This window comes from Aplidium turbinatum, chromosome 4 (genome assembly GCF_918807975.1).
Source record: "Aplidium turbinatum chromosome 4, kaAplTurb1.1, whole genome shotgun sequence".
Classification (NCBI taxonomy): Eukaryota; Metazoa; Chordata; class Ascidiacea; order Aplousobranchia; family Polyclinidae; genus Aplidium; species Aplidium turbinatum.
This window is the reverse complement of record NC_137475.1, coordinates 21,716,217-21,733,965: the sequence shown is the minus strand read 5'-3', so window position 1 is coordinate 21,733,965 and position 17,749 is coordinate 21,716,217. Positions and strand designations below refer to the sequence as shown.

General features: G+C 38.5%; 1 protein-coding gene across 1 annotated transcript in view; it reads right to left on the bottom strand.

Moving 5' to 3' along the window:
- The window catches only part of LOC145769407 (phosphatidylinositol polyphosphate 5-phosphatase type IV-like), a 123,125-nt gene that overhangs the window by 41,876 nt on the left and 63,500 nt on the right, over window positions 1-17,749 (bottom strand). The window contains exons 4-6 of the mRNA XM_082581042.1: window positions 11,061-11,180; window positions 2,990-3,110; window positions 2,347-2,492 (exon numbers count right to left, since the gene is read on the bottom strand). Coding sequence (XP_082437168.1) covers window positions 2,347-2,492; window positions 2,990-3,110; window positions 11,061-11,180 — 387 coding nt within the window. The remainder of the gene's footprint in view (window positions 1-2,346; window positions 2,493-2,989; window positions 3,111-11,060; window positions 11,181-17,749) is intronic.

Here is a 17,749-nt window from a genome sequence, read left to right as displayed (position 1 = left end):
AGAGTAAAGAATGTGTTAGCGGTGAACAGGGCGGTTCTATTAAGTCGCACCTGGCCGAGTGGTTAGCACGTTGGGCTCGCAGTCGAGAGCCTGCATGTTCGACTCCAGCCACCCGCACTTGCTGTTGTTTCTCTGGGCAAGAAACGTTATGATAATTGCCTCTACCCAGTGATCGATTTCGAGTAATGGGTAGTACCAAATTTAAGTCATAAGTAGACAACCGAAAACAGACATTGCCGTCGGCTGCAGCGTGGGTCAGGTGTATGTCGGAAGGCGTACACCGATGCATAGCGCTCAAGTCCGTTTTCCCGCAATGCAGGATAAAGATAATAAAAATAAAAAAAACACCTGCCGTAAACCGTAAAGTATACACTTGCCTTGTTTGTTAATGTGATATGTTTGCATTCCATTTGTGCTATCTTGTCGTATTTTGTTTGCTGCTAAATAATTTCAAAACCGAGTTATTAGTTTTAGTTCTTATGACATCTTAAACGTATTGATTTCGTACTGGGTTGGTCTGTGAATAAGTTTATTATAAAAGCCTACGACAACACATTTCACTGATTGTTGAACACTCCACGTTTACTTCTGATCCGGTTTGCAATACGCAAAATGCTACAGAACGACAGGGAATCTTTGCATTTGTTTATTTTTGATTTTTTAGATTCGTGGTTTTAAACTTCTATACATCAAATAAGTTTTGATGTGAGTGAAGGCTATATTTTATATTTTTATTGCGAAATTGAATTTTATACATTCTTTAGTTGATACAAACAGTGTTTTATTTTAATAATTCTTCTGTAGTCATGTATAGCACTGAAAATAGTTTCCAATCCTGTAGTTGTAGACGTCCCTGGTACATATACTCAATAAGACAAATTCATGCTTATTGCTTAGTTAGATGTTCCGAATAGCACTGTTCATGAATTGAAGTAATAATGGTTTCTAGTTTATCTGCTACTACACTAATTTTTCATTAATTAAATTATGCAAGCGAACCGGTCATTATGCTTTGACAGTGCTAAATTATTATCTGTCATATTTGATCGTAAAATGGCTTTTTCAAAAATTATTTCAATTAAGTTGTTAGCGTTTATATAGCCTTAAAAGTAAATAAAAAATTTGGTCTTTTTTGGCCTTATTTTATAATGGATTTGGCCTTACTATAGCTTGAGTATCTGGCAACCCTGCCGGTGGTTGAAGTTTTAGATAAAGTGGACAGGAAGCCAATTTTCGTGTCCACCTTCAGGCATGCCTTTAAGTGTTCTCTGCCAAAGACACAGCCGCATGCTCTTGAGCGGTGTCGAACCGGCGCCCTTTCGATTGCCGTTCCAGGGCTCTCACCACTCGGCTATGCAGCTGACGATCTCAGTAAAGATGACCTAATTGATTTGAGATCAAAAAAGTTATTACGCATTGAATTTCATTCAAAAACTGTGGAAGAATTTTGGTGCTCACAATTGCAAACCTACCCATTCTTGGCAAAGCAAGCGATTATTGCTTTGTTACCATTCATAACCACTTACCTATGCGAGGCAGGATTCTCAGATCTTGTTACAATAAAAACTAATCATCGAAATCGCCTGGACGTTGAAGATGATATGCGTAGCCTATTGCATTGTCAAAAACGCAACTACAGTTCAGTCGTTTAGTTCAGGAAAGGCAACAACAGCCCTCTCATGAAATTTGCTTACTTAAATTTGGATTGGCGAAAAAGGTATAAACGAAGAATAAAACAAAAACAAAAAGTCAAGCAAGTTTAAATTAGAATTCAAAGTTCAAATTTTACCCCATTGCGGTCTGATCAGCATTCCGCACGTGCCTTTGTCAGAGCTTTCAAAACGGGAATGGGCGTGAGCAGCGAAGCGTGCGACTGTACAGTCTACGTCACTATAGACTAGAAATCAGCTGATCGAGCAATAGTTGTTACTGCGGATGATGTAACTGCAGACTATGTATGTATGTACATCAAAACATCAAATTTCAACATCACACAGTTTGCTCAAAACATCAGATCTGATGTTAAAACATGTTATGATATCAGATGTTAAAACATCAGATGTGGTAACGTGGCTTTTGTGATTGCTGTCGATAGTAACGTATTCTCGAGCAGTGTTTCCACTTTCTGGTCATTTTGAAAAAGTTAAAAATAAATAAAACATTGGAGTTTGGGCCTTGCCAGTGCCATTGAAAACATTTTTTTTTTCGGTAATTTTTTTTTAAATGTCTTCTTGAATGTTCAGTTTACGCATTTTGATGCTTAATTCCATTGGAAAATTTCATTTAGTAGGCCTTTAAGTAATTTGTTTTAAAAGTTCAAATTAATAAAAAACTAATAAAAGAAACCTCGTTTGATAGATCCTTTCAATTGGTCGCACTTCATTGCTTCATGGATGCTGTAGGTGGATGGATCTTCCACCTCCATCTTCATCAGTTGGTGGGGCTGGCTGATCCTGAAGTTGAGATCCCCGCACCAGAATACGCAATCAAACCTATTCACAAGAACATTTTAAAACTCACAATATATCGTATTTCAGAACCCCTGAAGTAACTAAGCTGGATGAACGATGAGATAATAGCCCATGGACTGTCACATACAATAAGGTCATGACTTCATAAAAAATTCCATACAATCCGAGACAAAAAAAACAATTAAGCAGTTGACATCTCATGGGTGGTTGGTTGTTTCAGGGCCTCAAAAGTTGCTGTCAACTTACATGCCCATTGTGTGCATGGACATGATCAAGTGTGGGAGGTTCGAATATTGGTACACACTGTACAGGGGAGAAATAGACTGTTTTTATTTGAAGGGGCACAAGGGTGGAATAAAAACTTTCAACAAAAATAAAATTAAATAATAACATGCTTTTATGACGAGTTACTAGCGTGGCAATGTGATCAGCGTGGTAATACATATGGTTTAAACCAGGTTTCCATTAGTGTAATGAGTCGGCTTATAAAGTACAGGCAATTCAGATGATAGGCCTACCTTTCTGTTACGTCTTTATTCCGTTCTTGAAAAATATCATCAGCCGATACAAACGGGAGGTGCAATTTCTCACAAATCCTCTGATAATCTTCTATCCGATCTCGGGTATTTGTTTCTCCAGCTAGTGAAGCAAACAACTAAACTTTAACTCAATTGTGATATATATACTAATCTAACTGTAATCATGCTGAGAACATTCGGATGGTTTTACCACAAGAAAAAAGTTTATTTGGTTAATTCTAATTAATACTTTTAAAAATATAATAAAATAATTGTGATTTCAATAATTCCTGAAGGAATAAAGTCCTAATCGAATGATAAAGAGTCCAAAATATAGATCCTAAACTCATGTTCCATCAAATCTGCAAAGAACTTCAAAATTAAACTTCTCATCTAACCAAAGGAAAATTATCTATTTGTTTCGTCCAAACTACCATGGAACTTTCAAAACATTTTCCTTTTAAAGATCAACAATCCAAATTATCAAGCTCCTTGTGGAGCAAGTTACATAAAAAAAAATAACGCATTTATGCAAGTGAATATCAAAGCACACAACTGACAATCAAAAATCGAAAAACCCTTGTTGGAAATCATTTGCGCACCATGCCACCAATACAGATGGCAGAATTAATTTTGAATAAGTTGAAATATTAAGGAGAGTAGGCTAGAGCAGGGGTCACCAACCTTTTTTGCATGCGGGCCACTTTGGCACTAAGGAGAGCTGTGGCGGCCGCAGTAATAAAATTTTAGGTAGGTTGGCTCTTATGCCAGAAAGGAACGCATTTCGTTATTGGAAGGGACCGATTAGAAACCCCCCAAATTTTTTTTTGCATTTTTGTTTACATAACAGGCCTCGACACTCACGGCGGACATGTCCGTCGTCACAGCATGTGATGTCCATGGGTAGTACCATCTAGATCGGTCATATTTGTCCGTCGAGAAATAACACAGGAACTAGCGATACAAATAGTCATTGCATAGGACGAACAGTCGAACAATTGTTGCGAGAATATAATTTCCGTGTCAGGGGCCATGTCAGCTTCCTGTAAGGGGTGTTGGTCTTCGCTGTCTCTACTACGAGATGAAGATCAATAAGGTTACACTGCCACTTGCTTGCAGTACAGTTGCAGATGAAGTGATGTTCTTGTGGGTGAAAGCTAATATCGCTACCACTGCAAAGACTCACGTTCAGGGCTGCAATTTTTGCCTTTTTTGGCGGCAATGCCGCTCGACACGTGCCAAAATTGCATCGCATTTGTATTGCTATAGGTCGAATTTAAACAACAAAAATCTATATATCTCAAAAACCTGGTGAGCTGAAAAAAATAAGGACACTTTCGGACATCACCTTATCGGATTTCCGATTAAAATTTGCTGTTGACCAGTGTCATTAATAATTAATTATTATGATTATAAATTTTAGACTTGTTTTTTATCATACTGCAGTGCGTATCATTTCATAAAGAACTTGAAATCTATTACGTTTTTTCCCTCATAATAGTCTGTTGATCAAACCTTGTGTAGTCAGCCACAATTTCTTTTAAAATTTAACAACACCAAGGAGAGCTTGCATTTATAGCACTGATGCGGTAGGATGGCGCAGCGGATAAGGCGCTCGTTTTCCAATCATGCAATCCTGGTTCGACTCCCGGCTTAAGCTGATTGTTGACAAACACCGCTCACCTCTACCCAGGGTGTAATCAACTGGGTGGGCGTAGTTGCTGAAAGAAAGGCGGCCAAGAGAAAGGAACTGGTCACCCTACTCTCGTTAGTGCCAAAGGCTTAGTATAATGAGAACCTTATGTTCTCATCCCCGGATGCATGGATCAAGTATGGGACTCACCTTTACCTTTATAGCACTGATGATGAAAACAGAGTGGTTTTCAAAACGTTTGCTGAACATGAGTTTAGTATATACATTTTGGTAGAGAAGCATGTTGTTGAGCAATGAGCAGCAGTTGTCAGCCTGAGATTTTCAATTGGCTGTTGCAGCAACATACCAAAGGAAAGTCAATTTACGTGATTAATATGATACTGAAATCAGCAGATAAAGTAGACAGCAAGATGAAAAGAGGTTGGGGCGAGAATCTCAAAATGATGGCTTGAATTGAGAATGCAAAGCAAATTTTTGCAGACAGAAGCAAAAGACGTTTTATCAGTTATCATAACAAAATAAGCTAAACGCAACTTTATTTTCTGAAAAGTAGTTTTTGGAAATAAGTTTTGGTCAACTTACGACAACTTACATATAACCAGGTTCATATAAACTGTTTGCATTAATGTAACGCTTTTGCGCATGCGCTTAGTCATTTGCACAAAACGAAATGACCACTTCCCTGTATTTTATGATGAAACCAAGACCAAAAACATGTTTGCAACATTCTTGACAACATTATTTAATGTGTTTTATTACTGTTCCAAATAATTATTAAACTTTAAATGCCATAAATAAAAAGTGACGTCCGTCCATACAATATTAGACAATATTACGCAAAAAGTAATTTTCAGGGTGAGGGGAGGAGTTTAGACGGAAATTTCAAAAAAATTACCAGAGGAACGTTCCATATCAAAACAGCCAATATGAAGATATCTTGTATATCATATTATGTAGAGATGTACCGATATATCGGCATCGGTGATATCGGCCAGTTTTTGAGTATCGGTATCGGCAAAATTTGGCCGATACTGTGGCCGATACTAAACATGTAAAAAAAGGCGTTTGCTGCGGATTTTCTGCAGAAGCAAAGACATAGATTTGTTAAAGTAGTAGCTAACGTCACATTGATGTAGAAAAATAACAACCTGTTCAAATTTTTGATACCTCACACTCCCATGACTTCATGCGCGCACCTTTTGGCATTGGTTGCTTACAGTGATTCTTTCACTCAAACAAAACGTTTTGTTTCAGAAGTTTTGCATTGTTTGATTGAGTCTCCTTCACCCTTAAGTTGTGAAGGAGACTCAATTTCTCCAATATTTATCATTGTGTTTCTTCTTTACTCTCAGCAGAGGATAAAACCAGGCCAAGACTACCCAGGTAGCAAAAGTGTATAATTTTGCATCGTTTTTACGTTGCTAAATGTTTGAAAAACCCCATGTACCTTGGTTGTTTTTAGTTAGCTGGTTCTATCAGTTTGTGATTTAATTTCCACCTTTCGTTGTAATAAACTCACCAAGCTTAAACAATGTCATGGCAGAGTAAGTAGGCTCAAAATGAAAGCAATGAGCTTTTAGCACTCACTAGTACAGCAAGCTGTTGCGATTCGCTAACCATAACGGTGTAGCTTCCACGCTAGACATTTAGACCATCCAATCAACTATATGTTTCTCAGCAGCCGTTTTGTAGCAAGATATAACATCGACAAGAATTGAAATGGCTAGTGTGGAAGCTACACCGTTGTGGTTAGCTAATCGCAACTGCTCGCTCTACTTGTGAGTGCTCAACCTTGTGCTGATAGCCGAGAAAAACGCTTCTTTCTTCACAATGAGGTTGTCATCTTAGGTGCAACAAGACCATTTTGATTAGTTTAATGAGGATTCGTAGTCCCATTGCTTTCATTTTGAGCCTACTTATTCTGCCATGACATTGTTTAAGCTTGGTAAGTTTATTGCAATGAAAGATGGTAATTAAATCACAAACCGATAGAACCAGCTTAATAAAAACAACCAAGTAACACGGGTTTTTTAAATGTTAAACAACGTGAAAACAATGCAAAATTATACATTTTTGCTACCTGGGTCGTCTTGGTCTGGCAAAAGCTTTTCAACCAAACGACAAGCGCCACCGGCGCCGAGTCCCGGGCGGGCCGCGCCTGTCGGACATTTCAGGAATTTAAAAAAAAAATTAATACAATTTTAAGTCCCAAAATTTCTGTAACCATCTGCCACCTTCTGATACTAGCCTACTTACCTTAATCGCAGGGTTTTGTTTTTGTCGCCATATGATAGGCCCTACTAGACCTACTAATTAAGCGATTAGTTTTCGTTAATTATTGCCATTGTTACATTCATGCAACGTTGGACAATGTTGATTCGCCGTTAAACAAGTAAAAGTGTCCAGCCGCGCTGTTTGTCTCCACTCTGCCACTCGTAGCCCAGTGCTTTAAATCAAGTAAATTGCGCAAACCTGCGAGGAACTTCATTCGTGGTAAAAGTCTGACCGCAATTTCCACTGCTTTTACATCATTTTAACATCGCTAGATGTTAAATCGGTGTAAAAATTGTAGCATTGTTCTTCAAAGGAGTAATTTTCTCTCCAACGACGTTATCAATTAACTCTGCTGCCAAAATGCTCTATTTTGTCGTCTCAATCATCACAGTTGGGTCTGTTACGTCACTGATATTAAACTGTGCACACCTGTTGGTTTGGCCGGATGAAACCGTTGGTTCAATTGGTTGTCATTAGTTGCAATTCAGCTCCTTCGTTATACAGCATAACTGTTCTAATTGTAGATTCAATGTAAGCTCGGTTCAATAGCGCAGTTTATCACTAGATGGCTTCTCGGGAGCTGAATTGCTGTAAAATCGCTTCTGCGTTGCATTACAGCATCTTGTATCTTATCTGAGCGCCCACTATGAGCGACTTATCGTATGAACCCACCGATGTATTGTGTGTGTGTTATCGTGTTGTATCAACAATAGTAATGTAATTATGGAACTAGTACAGTATTGCAGTTTTCGTCCCACAACCCGCACATACCAATCACAAAAAATATGCGAAACTGAATAACCAGGACCAGACGTTGTTGCATACCAATTATATTTATTACTTGTTTCCAAATCGTGTTAGAGAAGACATAGACTTAAATGTAAAACTAGGCTAGCCCAACAACCTAGCAAAATCGCCATTTTGAAAAACGCACAAAATAACCTTTGACGTGCCAGTATCTGGGTTTTTTTTTTCGGTCATTTATCGGTCATTGACCGATTTTTTTTGCAAAATGTCCGAAAAAAATATAGTCAATTTAGTCAAAATGTCTGAAAAAAGTGTTGCAAGGTTGAGTTTTGCTAATGAACGTTAAAGAAACGTTTGTCTGTTCTAACTTTTCTCAGATAAAACACGACAACGAAATATTTTCATCAGAAAAAATGACCGAAAAGTCTCAAAGAAAAAAAAACACCCAGGCCAGTAGGCTATGTGTTCGCCCGCCCAGCTATTTTGAAAACTCGGCGCCTATGACAAGCGCCCTTAGGTTGCACATTACTTAGTTGAATAGTTTTTGTACGACTACACAAATCACTTGGTTTACATTTTACATCCTTTTATCAATTATGATAGCCTATTTGGAGAGTTTGCGCAAACACTTTATTAATTTTTCAGAAACCCCAATCTTTTTATAATAGTTTGATGCAAATACGGTAAAACGTAGCATTTGATATAATTCCTTGCAAATACCAAAATTGTTTCTTTTTGTAACACCAAAGTATCGGCCTAAAAAAGTGATATCGGTATTGGCCAAAATATTGGTATTGGTACATCTCTAATATTATGATACCTCTCAGATTTTGCTGAAAGGTTATCATACTACAGTATCCCGAAATTACTGAGAGGGTTCTGCAGTATTAATACTTCAACATAAGGAAATGTTTCACATTACTGCCTTTGAAGTTCCTGTCTTCTGCCATTCACCTTTAGGTATTGAGTTAAACTCAGAAGCATAATCAAGCAGTGTAGGCTACTAGCTACGAACTTTAGAAGAATTTAGTTGTTCAACCTTAGGCATAATTATAGGCTAGCCATAGGCGTCGAAATAGGGTGGGCGACGCCTACCCTGCCGTGAAACGAGAGTGGGCAAAATATGTTTCGCCCACCCTGTTTTCATGACACTTATGAAGTGTTCGTTACAATTATTTCCGGTTTTCTTAAACGCTGGACTATCCAACCAACTGCAGCGCAACTTCTTGTTTTACACTATGTCTCTCGCTAGGTATCCGACAGAACAAAGCAATTCCGCAACAACGCTGCGTGGAAAAAAATGCGGTACTCACTGCATTGTTGTTGCTACGGCAACTGCCACAGCTGGCAATTCCTGGTGAGAGAAAGCCACGTTTGATCTTTTCTCCAAATTTGCGTCGGCAATTTGATCTTTTCTCCGAATGGTCTCACTTTCGTTACGTCACAATCAAACTTCAGTTCCCGGTCAGCGTAAGGGAATGTGAATATGACATCATAATGAACATGACAATAAAATAACCGATACAAACTAGAAGCGTACTAAAACAATCGCTTTTACAAATGCGGCAAATCCGAAGGCGCCACTTTAAAGATAACAGGTCACGAGTCACGCGCTTTTTAAGTCGCAAAGGAAAACATGAAAGAAGTTTGTTTAGTTTAGCAGCGCTCATAAGATCGCAAGATGCAAGAAAGAAAACATCCAACCTATTAAAGCTTAATTGCTGCAGCGACGCTAAACGCAGTCTTTGTGAGAAAGATTAAGCACACTTTTCGAAATTAGCGTCGGCAATTGCCGAGGTGATTGTAAGGACAACAAGATTACAAGAAAAAACTAATTTTCTTAGACTACACCAGACTAGAATGTTGATTCAATCTTACTATTGCTGGATGTTTTATTTGGGTTACTTCCTACTTCGCCGGCACTTAGACACGTGCCCAGCTGGGAGAATCTTTTATAAAAATATCACCCTATTAGAATTTGCATTGATTTAACTCCAGTAGACGTCAAATTATTGTAAGCATCCACTCCTTGTTGCGCCTCGCTTTCCGTTATGTCGTCCAGCTGATACAGCATCTGATGATACCGATTCTGACTAGTTCATCAAACAGACTTTGTGTTGCTCGCAGTGTCCCAATTGTGCCGAAATTATGTTGGCTTATAAGCTTACGTAAATCGAGGCGATCTTCTCGCAGAGAGCTATTAATATGTTACCTGTACCTGGTTGAGCAATTAACGTTATTTTATAATTCAACGTCGCTAAATGTCGAATTAATGTAAAACAAACGTAAATTTCTTATTGGGCATTGTTGTTACGCAGTATAACCCGCCGGGAAAATTAAATAGATTTGTGCTGACTCGAACGTTGAATCAACCCAAAATTAACTTACTTTTCCCCCGTGAGTTATATAACGTGAATTACTGTAAGTTCAGCGTGCGTATCGCGTTGCTCGCTTTATCACTACTTTTGGTATTATTACATCACAACAAATCAAACAATGCGGTCGTAATAGACTACTCTAGTATATTTTTCGCTTCTCGTTTTACATGTTTTAGTACAATCTTTTTCTAATAAATATTCACAATCACAGTAATTGCCGAGGCAATTTCAAATTTTGCCGTTTGGCCTCGGCAACGTTTTTGCCGAAATAAAAATATGCTCATTTCGAAGACTGAACCATTGCGTATTTGCAAACATACACATTCAATGAAATCTGTTTGAAAACTCTCGCCCACCCAGAATTCTTCTCTTCTAAGAAAAAATCGACGCCTATGAGGCTAGCTAAAGACAAATTTGAGAACATCAGGAAGCTAAAACTCAATACTATATGTATGATGGTTTTTGAGCATTCATCTAACCAAGAACAAACACCACGTTACCTGCCTTCCACGCCTAGCCTACTTAATATTCAAGTTAGTAGTGGGCAAAACAAAATTATTATCTCAGAAATTGCAACAAATGGATTATTACGTCAGAATAGCAGCAGAAATTGCAAAAAAATTAGTATCTGTGTAGCTTTAATAAAATATCAAGAGAGATATTGTACTATTGTAATTCTAAAACCAGGGCTAAAGTTGGATTTGAAAAACCTCTCCCCTCCAATTTTGGGCTCTTTATTTTTTGATAAACCCAACTGCAACAACTACAATGAAAACACAGTAATTTGTTCAAATTGCAAAATAAGCAGGCAAACCGTTGATCATTTGGTTTTGGACTGTCCATAGACTGCATGAACTGATGGTTTCAACACAGTATACCAATGCGGAAATACATTTAAATAACTGGCCAAATGACAATAAGCTTCATGTGTGAAAAGCCAAACAAAACTACAACAACAATTTTTTTTGAGTGTATAGGTCTCTGAATTACGGTAGTAGTTGCGACATGAAGTACTTACAATGAAAGTGTGCTGTGATGAACAAGAATGAGGTCCCAAAGCAACGGAAAGATATAGCAATGGCTCCTTTAGTCTTAAGCAGAGAAATAATCCGAGTAGTCACTTTCCCATCTTCAAAACCTGTTTAAAAAAAGTTTGATAATAATCACACCAACATCAGAGATATCTACTTAGCATAGTCTTGTCACTTTATAAGTAATCAAAACCATTTAATACAGCTGGCTTTCTTTTTACAACTAGGATGGTAAATCAGAGGCCAACATATCTGCAACAATGAAAACGTGATACCGGTAAAAACTTAAAGTAGTAGTAGTCCAGTTTTAATCCGGTGATGTCCCCGTTGCCGAGGGTGGCCGGATTCACCTCCAAGTGCCGCAATCGCCCTCACACCCTGCTTCCACATCGATCTGACGCGTCCTCTCTTGTCAAGCCCACCTTGCTGCTTTCCTCTTCAACCTGCCTTTTCCACATTTTCTTGGGTCTTCCTTGTTTTCTGCTACCCTCCACTTAAAACTCCAGCGCTCTTCTCAAAACATCATCTTCATCCCTTCTCAAAACATGCCCATACCATCTTACTCCATTCGCTTTCACCAACTTATCAACATTCTCATTCAACCCAATCTAAATGTGAAGTGACAAATGTTACAAGTGTAGTTTCAATGAATGAAAGCCTCCTTGAACAGCAAATTGCTTCAAAAGCAAGTGAAGTGCTATGACTTTAACAACTTGTGTGCTTGGTCAACCATTCATAATGAAAACTTTTATTTTTTAACAGTTGCCATGTTGTTATGTCAATGTTACAACAACAGAGCACTGCACTCGAACAACAATATTGTGCGCACTAAACTATTAATGCATGTTACTCATAACTCGCAAACACAAAAGTGTAAACAAGTACCGGTAGCTGATATATTTGATCATTTCATGACAATTGCAGTATTGACACTGACTTAAAACAAAAAAAATGCTAAGAAAATAAAATACAACACAGGCGTCGATTACGCACGAGCAGGCGCACACTCATTGTCAGAAAATTTCCATTTTGAACTATTTACATGAATGCACATTGCACAAACCACTTTTATTCAAATTCCAAAAAGTTGGTTTCCGCCAAATGTCTTGCAGCAACCATGGATACTGGAGAGCCATATCGTGCTTAGGCAATTTTAGCTTGTCTGATTAACTTTGAGGCACAAGTCTGTCTGAAAGGTATCTGTTATGGGTTTTGGAAATATGTAGTCTAACAGAGAACTTGAGTTGCGATTGCGGTCACACAATATTTTGTGCTTCACAAGTGAATGCAACGAATTTGTGATTTTAAGAAGAACTGAGAGAGCAATGGTGAGAACACTGTGTGGTGTGAAGCTGATGGACAAAAGGAATACCAAAGAACCTATGAACTTACTTGGGTTGAATGAGAAAGTTGATAAGTTGGCGAAAGCGAATAGAGTGAGGTATGGGCATGTTTTGAGAAGGGATAAAGATGATGTTTTGAGAAGAGCGCTGGAGTTGCAAGTGGAGGGTAGTAGAAAACAAGGAAGACCCAAGAAAACGTGGAATAGGCAAGTTGAGGAGGAAAGTAGCTAGGTGGGCTTGACAAGAGAGGATGTGTTAGACAGATCGATGTGGAGGCAGGGTGTGAAGGTGATTGTGGCATTTGAAGGTGAATCCGGCCACCCTCAGTAACGGAGACATCAGCTGCGCTCCGCCCAGCATTGCCAGATGGAGAAATAGGATACCAAATTAAAAAATTCTGCTGAAATTTAGAGGTCTTTGCTGCCAAGCTTTTTGACTTTGGAACCAGACAACTTCTTGGTGAAATCTGGTGAAATTTTCCCCACTTAATTTTTTACAATTTTTTTTTTAACTTTTTGGCAAAAAATCCCTGCTTGTATAGAAAACGTTTTGCAAGAGGTTTGCACATGCATGATGGCAGTGTCTTATGTCTTAAAAACTATTTGAATTTTTAGGCGAAATTGCTTTATTTAGGGTGTTTTACATATCTGGTGATATTGTATGCAATCTGGTAAAATTTCAGTTACTTTTTGGTGCCAAGCAGCTTCCAGCATATCACAACACTGCTCCCGCTTGACTGGTAGTCATTTGAAATGCCTTGATGTGTTCCACTACAACAAACATCTACTTTGATTGTGTTGCTTTTGTGTCTAAAATTGCACATAAACATTGCATGAAATGTTTTACTTTTTCGTTTGCTGGAGCCTGAAAGTTAATAGGATTCGGTATTCTGGATGCGATTTAGTATTCCGGAATAATTCTGGAATTGTCAATTATTCTGAATTGCCCATCCCCAGGCAAAAGCAAATCCCTGTGAAACTCTATTTCTCTCGACTTTTTGTTCCATTACTGGTTTTAAGAATAAAGCTACGGTTGGAGATGAGTTTGACTATAAACTTAACAAAATGTCGGCTTGAGATTATCTATAACAGTTTGCAAATAAGATTCCTGTGACGGACAATATCGTACAATATCAAATAAGATTCCTGTGACGGACAATAGCTGAATTAGTAAAATTGAGGAAAACTGCTTCAGCCTTCAAGTTCGCTTAATATTCATCTTCAATGTTTTGTTTGTCGTCAGTGCAAGCGATGATCTAGAACAGTGGTTCTCAATGGGGGCAGTACCGTCCCCCGGTTTTTTGCAGGGGGGCAGTATGATTACCTCGGCTTAAGGGGGGAGTTTTGATTATTAGGGGGCATTCTGGCTTAACCTATCTACCAACCAGCGTAACAATTTCGTTACATCATTGTCTGGATAATCTACTTTACATGCTCGCACGATACCCAAACAATTGCTCTTACACCGTCGTCGTATTTGATTGACCAACCGTTTTGTTTATAAATGCTATCTATTTAAAATTTAAATTCAGTAATTTTTCAGTATATCACAAAATCTGGTGAGTTCCATTATGACGTTACCACTACCACCAGTACAATGTTTTTATGCTCGCAACTATATATTTGCTTTTCGTAATTAATCGTTTTTGCTGGGGGGCGGTAAAATTTCGCCAGTTTATAAAGGGGGCATTGGGCCAAAAAAGGTTGAAAAACACTGCTCTAGAAGCTTAAATGGCACACACAATTAGGGAGATAGGACATAGCTTTATGGGTCGATGACTGGTTGTTTGGTTTAGGGATTGCAACAACCAATGTTTTTCCATCAGAATTTAGGGATATTTAGGGTCTGCATGCAGTAACAGTAAAAATTGTAGAAATGTACTGTCACATCGGTATCGGCGATATTGATCATTTTTTTAGTATCGGTATCGGCAAAATTTGGCCGACACTATACATGTAAAAAAAAGTATTTGCTGCGGCTTTTCTACAGAAGCAAAGATATAGATTTTTTACAGTTGTAACTAACGTCACATTGATGCAGAAAAATAACAACATGTTCAAATTTTTGATACGTCACACTCCCATGACTTCTTGACCGCACCTTTTAACATTGGTTGCTTACAGTGGTTCTTTCACTTAAACAAAACGTTTTGTTTCAGCAGTTTTGCGTTGTTCGATTCTTAAGTTGTGCAGGAGACTCAATTTCTCCAACATTTATCACTTGTGTTTCTTTTTTACTCTCAGCAGAGTATAAAACTTGCAAAAGTTTTTCATCCATACGACGTCATAAATGAAATTATATCTCAAATCGGCATAATGAGGTGACATCATCTAAACATTTTATCGAATAATGAATTAACAAATTCGATCGTGGGGCACTCCAGAAGCAGAAGTGACGCAAATCGGCAACATCAAAAGACATAGATTGTTCTTTGACTTGTCAGCAGCAAGGGGTGATAACTGTGGCAGTGTGTAGCTGTGGGAGTTCTTTGAGCAGCCTACTTACTCTGGCATTGTTTAAGCTTTATGAGTTTATTATAACGAAAGGTGGAAACTGATAGAACCAGCTTACTAAAAACAACCAAGTTACATGGTTTTTTTAAACGTTTAGCAACGTAAAAACGATGCAAAATTATACATTTTTATTACTTGGGTAGTAAGGCGATGTGAAAATCAAAAAATTTTAAAAAACCAAAAATCGAATTATCTCACAAGGTGACTATTGCTATGTAGAGTATTTCTGTAAAATTTCACGCAAAAATATTCAGTAACCGTAAACATGTAGTCAATTTTGTCCTTGGCATTTGTTGCCAGCACAGAGTTGCCAAGTACAAATTTTTTTGAAGAAAAAAACTTTGTTTATTTTTTAAATTGTAAAAATTTCCAACTTTAACAACAACAACAATTACATATGACGCGACTGCTAGTTGCCCTTTTAGGTAAAGGCTGGCGGTGTACGGTAAGATATTAAACAATCACCTGGCAACCCCATTTTTGATTGGTCAGCAAAACCTGATATTAAAGCTTTTTTTTCACTTCTATGGCAAGAGTAGGAATGCACCGTGCATAAGATGACACTTTGGTTTTGTTGTAGTAATATCATCATAATCCATCGTCGGTTTGTTCCCCCCACTAGTGGGGGTGGCCGATTGTTTCCGCGCAGCAATTGTTTTAATCCCTTTTCTCCATTTCACCCCGTCCCTTGCATCTTCCTCCTTCAGTCCGACTTTTTTAAATTCATCCTTCACTTGTTGTTTCCACGTTCTTCTTGGACGACCGCGTTTCCTCTTCCCATCCACCTTTAGATCTAGTGCCTTTCTAAGAAAACTTCCTTCCTCCCTCCTTATCACATGTCCATACCATCTTACTCCATTTGCCCTTGCCAGTTGGTCTATGGTCTCTCTCATCTCTAGCATATCCAACAATTCTTCAGTCCTTTTTTCCCTTCTCGTTTTCACCCCACACATTGCTCTCACCATTGACCTTTCCGTTCTTCTCAGGATTGCCAGTTCACTCTCTCTCAATACCCATGTCTCGCTACCATATAGCATTGCAGGCCGCACACAGCTCCGATATACTTTTCCTTTCATCCTTAGTGAAAATTTTCTGCCATGCAACATTTCCCCACATTCCCTAAACTTTGCCCAGCCCAATCTTGCCCTTGTTGTCACCGCTGCTTCACATCCACCACTTCCATTTATCCGATCACCCAGATAACAGAAGTCTGTCACTGTTTCGATGCCATGGCAGAACTCATCATCATGGCCTTCCACTTCATTCCTTCCTTTACTGCATTTCCCACAAACAAAACACTTCGCCAATCTTGTTGCGGCTCTCTAGACATTAGCACATCTTGCATGTACCCACTTTCCACATTCCTTGCATTGCATTGAATTTCTCATCACTCTCTTGCCACATATTCATCAGGGATCTACTTTGTTCTCAACAACTGTTCCTTCTGCTCCACTCACCATCACTTTTGTTTTTTCAAGATTCACCTTCATACCCTTGGTTTCAAATGCTTCTTTCCATTTCTCAAACTTTCTCTCCAGTCCCTCCATACTATTACTTGTCAAGACCAGGTCGTCTGCATACAAAATTTCACTCAATAAGCCCTCCCTCACTCCTTCAGTTACAACGTCAACCACAATAGCAAATATCAGAGATGACAAAACTGATCCTTGGTGTACACCAACTTTCACAAAAAACTCGTTTGAATAATTTGATCCAACTCTCACTTTTGTTTTTGCATCCTCATACATAGACATCACAGCTCTCACTAATACCTCCGGTATACCTCTTTTCCTCATGCCCACTCCATCACTTTCCTTGGTACTCTGTCAAATGCCTTTTCTAAGTCGACGAAACACATATATAATTTTCTCTGCTTCTCTTGGTATTCCTCCTGCATTCTTCTCAATATAAACAGAGCATCCACTGTACCTTTTCCTGGCATAAATCCAAACTGCATATCATTTAATTTCACCAATGTTCTCAACCTCTTTTCTAGTATTTGCTCCACAATTTTCATTCCATGCTCTAGTAGTTTTACACCTCTATATGCACTGCAACTTCTCACATCCCCTTTTCTCTTGAACAGTGGAACAACAGTACTATGCTTCCACTCCTCCGCATTCCCTCTCCATCTAATGCCCTTTGGCTAAGTTGTAGCATTACTTCAATTCCCAACTTCAATTCCCAACGTTGTGTGATTATGTAATACATATCCACTCTTTGTGAAGAGTGGATATGTATTACATAATCACACAACGCACTGCATTAATATTCGATTGTTTTCGCCGATTTTCATTTGTTTTTTGACAGACATACTAACTGCAACTCAACCAATAGTAGCTTACACATCAACCAACCAACTTTATATGTGCTGATAAAACGTGCACAAACGAATGAAGAATAAAGACAATGAACAAGAAACAGTGGTGAATATCAAAACATTATACTGCAGCCAATGAAAGAAAGTCATATTTCGTGTCTGCTTTCGGCAAGACCCTTCGCCAAGCAATTTCCTCCCGAATGAAACCATCCCGTCGTCGACGGCCAGCAACACTTCCACAGTCGTTAGTGACTTCCCGAATGAGGCGCTCCATAGCCTGAGTATGAGTAGGAAAATGAGGGCATTCGAACTTTGTGTTTATCAAACCTTTTAGTTCATCCATGGTCAAGTGTGAAGTAAGAATAGACTCAGTAAGCGTGGCATTGTCTTAATCAATTAAAGAGCACAGTGAGTTGGCATCAAAATTTAATTTTGGTGGGGTAAAAGTGCGGACACGAAACATCACTAGAGTTACAGCCTTTGCGAATATTTTCTAACAT